The sequence below is a fragment of the Macrobrachium nipponense genome, chromosome 47 (assembly GCF_015104395.2).
Source record: "Macrobrachium nipponense isolate FS-2020 chromosome 47, ASM1510439v2, whole genome shotgun sequence".
Classification (NCBI taxonomy): Eukaryota; Metazoa; Arthropoda; class Malacostraca; order Decapoda; family Palaemonidae; genus Macrobrachium; species Macrobrachium nipponense.
Genome location: NC_087222.1, coordinates 11478693 through 11485492, shown reverse-complemented (window position 1 = coordinate 11485492; position 6800 = coordinate 11478693). Strand labels below are relative to the sequence as shown.

The window sequence follows — 6800 nt, the reverse complement described above, 5'->3', positions numbered from 1 at the left end:
GAATGGTTGCTCCATTGGAAAACTTCCCAGCATCGGTTGACAGTTCCAGCATGTGATGGCTGAATCCACTCTCCGCCCGAAGGAGGAGAAGAATGAAGGGGCAGAGAAGAAGAGATCCCAGTAACTCCCTCATTTATTCTCCCGTCTCCACAACTAAACATATAAGGTGAGATGCAACCTTGTCTGATAAAGGAACTGGGTAAGCTACACAATTTGTTGAGCAGCCTCCACAGGTCCAAAAGAATAGTTAGCAGAGTCATTTCTTTTAGAGTTTAACCACCAACTATAGAAACAGTTAGACTTGAATTAAAAGGTAGCTACCTAGTGAGGTAGTGACATTTTAAACTTCTCCTTCATAGCAGGATGTGTTTGTTGGTTTTGTAATATTCTGTATTTATCCAGACTTTTTAAACTGATTCGATTTATCAAAGAAAATAATCCTGCAAAGTGAATAGTATAGTCATCTATACATTTCACCAAAGGGCAGCTGTTATGTGAGTAAAGTTGGTGCATTGGGACCACAAGGAAAGACGCACTTCAATTGGGAAGAGGTGCACTGGGACCAGATACTTGGTGCATTCAGACCACATCATGGTGCATTCATTCACTTTTGGCAGTGTAGAATATTATTCTGATATTATTTAAGTTTTAACAGGGTCAAATAAAAATTTTTATTTATATATAAACAATTTTTATTATTTATCAATATTTTCAAAGTTTATACAATGAAAAAAAGAAAAAAAAGAGGTTTAATCTAATCAGAAAAACACGTTACTTTAGTCATTTACATAACTAGTTTATTATCAACACTTCAGACTGGTTAACCTAAAAGAAAATACTTCACAGTCCACTGTATTTAGTGAGCTAATACAAGACATTAGTATTTACTTACAAATGCTGTAGCACATTCTTTGTAGAAGATTAAAACCAAGAACATATAAAAAATAATAAAATAAAACTGCACCTGAATCTCATTGAAGTTTAATGAAGATATCAATCCTTTCTATTTCCACTAAGAATAACATTTCAAGGAAATATTCAAGCTTACAAGTACATATAAAAGTGCATATATGCACAATGCTGAATAACAAAAGGAAGAAAACCATGTCAGTCAAAGACAATACTAATTCTTTATTTGTAAATCATACACAAATACACAGGAACAAGATAAATGGATAAGGCAAAGGAAAGATTCTTAACCTAGCACTGTACAGTGTTCATTGAGAACAATTAAAAAAAAAAACTAAAGGTAATTTTACCTTTGCATAAAGGTTACACAACCATTTTGCATCAAATTCACTCTGGCCAAAATACTTTGGCTCTGCCTTGACTTCTAATAAAGACTCTGCAAATGAAGAGCCTTCATTTGCATTTTCAGTGAGACCTTCCTCCAGATTCTCCTTCTCTTCTTTGAGTAACAGCAATGATGATGGTCATGAATTGGATCATAAAAATATAAATATGGTTTTTCTTTTTATCGTCCCTTAGGTTGCTGTTGCCTTTTTTTCTATAGATTTTGCAGAAGAGTTCATAATAATTATCTCCACATCCAGTGCAACTTACTTTGGGGTGTAAAACATTAACAAATCTGTCAGTGTAACTGAACATCCTCCCTGATGAGTGACTTTCCTTGTGCAGCATTTTGACACCTGAAAAACAGTCTGGCATTCAGAACCAATGACTGTGATTTGCAGAATACAAGACAAAAGTACAACATGCAGTGTGAAAGAACAATATCTATCCTCCATGAGTGCTCACATCTGTTATGAATCTCCAATAGAAAAACTGTTTCTACATCGCCTTTCTTCTGAGTTAACACATTCATTCTAAGATGAACCTAATGAAAAAAAAGAAAAAAAGACTTCTTGGAAACCAAGTGCAGATACAGGATATTACTTCTTTCTAGCATGAGTTTTCACATACCTCTTGAGACACCTTCATTAAAAACAGACACAGGAGTCGAGTTAAATAAAATCATGTAATAAAAACTACTTGGACAGAGATCAAGTAAACAGTTTCTGTCTAGTGTGAATTCTTGTGTCTTTTGAGAGGACTTGGTTGAGAAAAACTTCTTTGACATATAGAGCAACTATATGGTTTCTCTCTGGCTTACTATGTTATTCTAATTTTCAATTTATATCAGGGGTGCAATGGGCCCCAGCCTGGAGTCTATGGTTGTACCTCTATAATCCACTAGCCTTATACCCAAGGGCTCGTTTTAAGGTGTTTACCATTGCTTTGAGGGCAGAAATCTGCACCTCATTTATACTGGGCAACTTCGTATACCCTGGAGATATTTTCTCAAATTTTTCTTTATATGCCCTGTTGCTCTTACCACCAAATGTATTTTTTTTCTATTCCTTTCTGTTCCCATGTGCTTTTCAGGTCATTCTTCAGGTCTTGGTATTTTGTTATTTTATGCCTTTCAGCTCTATTGAGGCCAAAGTCACTGGGTACTGGCACATCTATAATCTTTGCTGTTTATTCCTCCTTGTTTCAGATCACAATATCAGGTCTCATAGTAACACCTTCTATATATCTTCCTGTTGGAATTTCCTTGGAGGTGATTGGATCTGGTTCATGCTCCCAGACTTTTCCTGTCACTTCAATTCTATATTCTTTACATATTTTCCAATATATATTTACAGATCTTGTTGTGGTGGGCTTGTGTAGCGACCATCTGCAAGCAGGGTCTTGCAGGCTGATATCAGATGACTAACACTCTCAACCACTGCATGACAAAACCTACACTGGTCATTTACTGATGTGCCTGGTATTTTCTTGAAGCCGTTTGTCAGGAGGCCTTGGTCTTGTGCTCCTATTATCAGTCTTTCTCCATCATAACCTGGATCTCCATTTCTTATCAATCTAAGTGACTCTTCTTTGTCTATGTAACTTTTCCAATTCTTCTTGAAATCTTCCTGTCCTTCCATGGTCTTTCTACCTTTCCATTTTAAGTCTCTCCTCTCTGTCACTGTATTTCTGCTTAGTTTTTGTGGCTATTGTTGCTGTTGGTCTGTTTGGTATCCTCTGTGTCTTTTATCAGATCTGCAAAGTTCTTAGCCCGTTTTGTCACTGATGTTAGTTGGCTCAGGACTCCATTATGGTGTTGGGCAACCTTTTTGATATTTTTGTCCTCAGAGCTTTTCAAGTACTGCCCTTGACTTACTATTGGTGCTCTGTAGGCCTGGTTGATCTCAGTCAGGCCTAACCCACATTCTCTGTGAGGGAGGTATATTCTGTCCATACACTGGTGTCTGTATGTAGGGTGAGAATCTTTTAATATCCATCCTGTCTAACTCACTGAGTGGCCATGCAGTCTATAATGCCAAAACCACATGTCGCCACTGGTATCACCAGCTGGTTTATGACAGTGATCTTGTTCTTTGGTGTTAATTCTTTAAGTGGCTGATGTATTCTTTTTTTATCTTTTCTGTCACTTAATTGTGTTCTATGCCAGTGTTTTCTTCTATTCCCAAGTACTTACATGCAGACTCCTCCACCTGGTCTTCAACAAATATGCCCTCCTCTACCTTTATGCCTTCTGATGTTACTCTCTTCCCTCTCTTTATTATACTCTTGGCACACTTGTCCAACCTCCATGCAGGTGTCAGTTGAGAATTGGTGGACTGTCATAACTTGTTCTTCTAATTTTTCTGCACACAACATCATGAAGAGCAGGTGGTTTCTGCTTTTGCTTAGGTCATAGCCAGTGTTAATGTTGATCAAGATTTTACTAAGCAGATCTATGGTCAAGCAGAATAGATGTGGTGAGAGGCTGGCACCCAGGAATATTCCTCTTTTGATCTTTATGTCTGGAATTACTATCTGGCCCTCAAGAGTGTTTTAGACAGAGAATGGTCTTCCACTTATCTGTACTGCCAGGAAAGATCTTATTTCCTCAATGATGTTATATAGTTCCATAATTTTGAATATCAATGTGTGTGGGATGCTGTCAAATGCCTTTTTGTAATCTATCCAAGCCACATTAAGGTTCCTTTGTCTTTTCTTACAATCTTCTAATATTGTTTTGTTTATTAGCAGTTGACCTTTATTGCTAAGTTTGTTTCTTGTGCATCCCTTTTGTTCTTTTTCCATATATTTGCCTTGATCTAGTTGTAGGTTGTTGGTAGGCAGCAGATGACCCTATATTTGTTAGGGAGCTCAGTCTCGGAGCTTTTAGGGAGAAGGTTGGTATTTCTTGTTGTGAGCCACTCTGGTGATTCTTCTCCTCTTACTATTCTTGAGAAGGCTTGCACATAAGTGTGGTGTAGTGCTGTGATGTTTTTTAGCCAGAAATTTGAGATCTTGCGTATTCCTGGTGTCTTGGAATTACTATATTCTTTTAGTTTTGTTACTTTTTCCATGGTGAAGTTTATTGGTGGCATTTGCTGTTTCTGGTTGTTGTTCTGCCTAATGGTGTCAATCCATGAATTCCCTTGGTTTTGTCTAAGAACTTCAAACAGTGGCTTCCAAAATCTCTCTAGGTCTTCCTTGCTCGGTGTTCGTACCTCCACTGTTTTCTTTTGTCATCTTCCTATACACAATCTTTGGATTTTCACCAAACTGCCTATTTATCTGTTTCAATTTTATCTTCTGTTGTTTGTTTCCTACATGTGAAGCTAGGGCCTTTATATTGGCTTGGTGTTCTTATTAGTCTTCCACTCACTTGTTCATTCCCTATTTTTTTTTATTTTCCTTATTTTCTTGAGCAGATTTTATGAGTGATTTTGTTCTCTCATATAGTTGGTCATTTGAGAGATCTCTGCCCTTAAATGGTTTATTTTATCATGTTGTTTCTTTTTCCTCTCTAGTATGCAATCTCATATGCCGTGTAAGACTTGATTTGCGGGAAAATGCTTTCCCACATTCCTTGCACAGGAATGGTTTCTCTCCAGTATGCAACCTCATATGAATTGCAAGACGTTGTTTCATGGGAAATGCTTTCCCACATTCCTTGCACATATATGGCTTCTCTCCAGTATGCAATCTCATATGACAAGTAAGACTTGGTTTGTGGGAAAATGCTTTCCCACATTCGTTGCACATGAATGGTTTCTCTCCAGTGTGGATTCTCATATGAATTTTAAGATCACCTTTCCTGGGAAATATTTTCCCACATTTCTTGCACACGAATAGCTTCTCTCCAGTATGGATTCTCATATGAATTGTAAGGCTATCTTTCCTGGGAAATGCTTTCCCACATTCCTTGCACATGAATGGTTTCTCTCCACTGTGGATTCTCATGTGAATTGTAAGATGATGTTTGTGGGCAAATCCTTTCCCACATTCCTTGCACATGAATGGCTTCTCTCCTGTATGGATTCTCATATGAGCTATAAGATTATGTTTCAAGGAAAATGTTTTCCCACAGTCATTGCATATGAATTTCTCTCTGGTAGGATTTGTGATATCATTTGTAAGATTGATTTTCTTGTAAAATGCTTTCTCACAGTCAGTGGATATGAAAGGCTTCTCTCCATTGTGACTATTCCTTCTTTCTTGTTTTACTTCCTTTTTGCAAGTTTGCGGATGTTTATCATTCACTATTGAATTCATTTCATATGAATATTCATCATCTTCATTAGACTCATAGAATTCCTCTGGCTCTATTTTGATATCCATCAATGGATCCAGAGACAAAAAGTCTCCATCACTGGTTCCACTAAAGTCAGCCAAGTTGCAGTTTTCTTGATTTATGGAAGGTAGTGATAATGCACCTTCAGTTTCACTTTTCAAAGGAAATTCTAAAGAATATTCTGGATTCATTTTAGCCTTATGTCCTGTCCTGTTCTGTAATGACAATGTGTTCAATTCACAACTCTTAACACAGAATTGTTTACAAATAATTACCGAATAAATCTGTACAATATCTTGAAGGACTACAACCAGATTTCACTGCTGATGTATGAATCTAATATTCAAAACAACTTTTACTTGTTTAAATTTGTTAAATACACGTAGAATAATTCACTGTTGTCTCAAACACTTTAAGAGTTGCTATTGGTATTGTTGCATGTAGTACCATTAAACAACATGCATTTCCCAAAATCCTGATGCTAATCAAAACTGACGAAGGAAGGAAGGTTCTTCTGAGGGAAAATCTGAAATCAAAGAATGCAACACAGAGTTAGGAAACATAATGCCAAACTGAAGCACCAAAATAATAGATCAAATTCAATTCAGGTTCTCATAAAGGTCTCAGGCTGATTAACAAAGCGTGCATTAGATAGTTCTATCCAAACATGAATACAATCCTACCAAACGTTGTCCAGACACTGCATCAAAACATTCCTGAGGCAACAAGACAACAATAGATTAACAGTTAATATTGATGCCCACCACCTCACATCTGTAAACCTTCTTAGCTTCACATTACAATACAAATTACTTATGAACATATCTTATTAACAAATCAAATGCCAAGAATAGGAAATGCAAGAGACCAGCATAAGAGTTTTGTGGGGTAACAGCAGGAAGGGTACAGTACACAGCAAATTCTTAATTATATATGAACAAGCTATACATAACACCATATTATCCACAGCTGCAGTATATAATAAGAGGAAAAAAATAGTGAAAGTGAATTGAGTAGTAATTTGAAGAGAGATGAAAGTTTTCAAATTAGTTTCACTGATTGTTATTGTTGATACAATACATGAGTAGATATTATGACCAGCAACACTGATGACCGTTTTGGAAGTTGTGCTGCTACATTTCTTCAAATATGACATTGTTTTCAGAGCTATACAAACCAGAGCTTTTTATGAAGGAGTATCTTTCAGTGCATGTTGGAAATG

General features: G+C 36.6%; 1 protein-coding gene across 1 annotated transcript; it reads right to left on the bottom strand.

Moving 5' to 3' along the window:
* Positions 1 to 850: 850 nt before the first annotated feature.
* Positions 851 to 6084, bottom strand: LOC135204710 (gastrula zinc finger protein XlCGF8.2DB-like). Its single transcript, XM_064234862.1, has one exon. It carries the CDS (start codon positions 5767 to 5769, stop codon positions 4789 to 4791), a length of 981 nt encoding a protein of 326 aa, XP_064090932.1. The 5' UTR covers positions 5770 to 6084; the 3' UTR covers positions 851 to 4788.
* Positions 6085 to 6800: the final 716 nt, after the last annotated feature.

Bases quoted from the DNA above. Each gene is read 5' to 3' on its own strand.
- LOC135204710 (XM_064234862.1), bottom strand. From the start codon at position 5,769: ATGAATCCAGAATATTCTTTAGAATTTCCTTTGAAAAGTGAAACTGAA.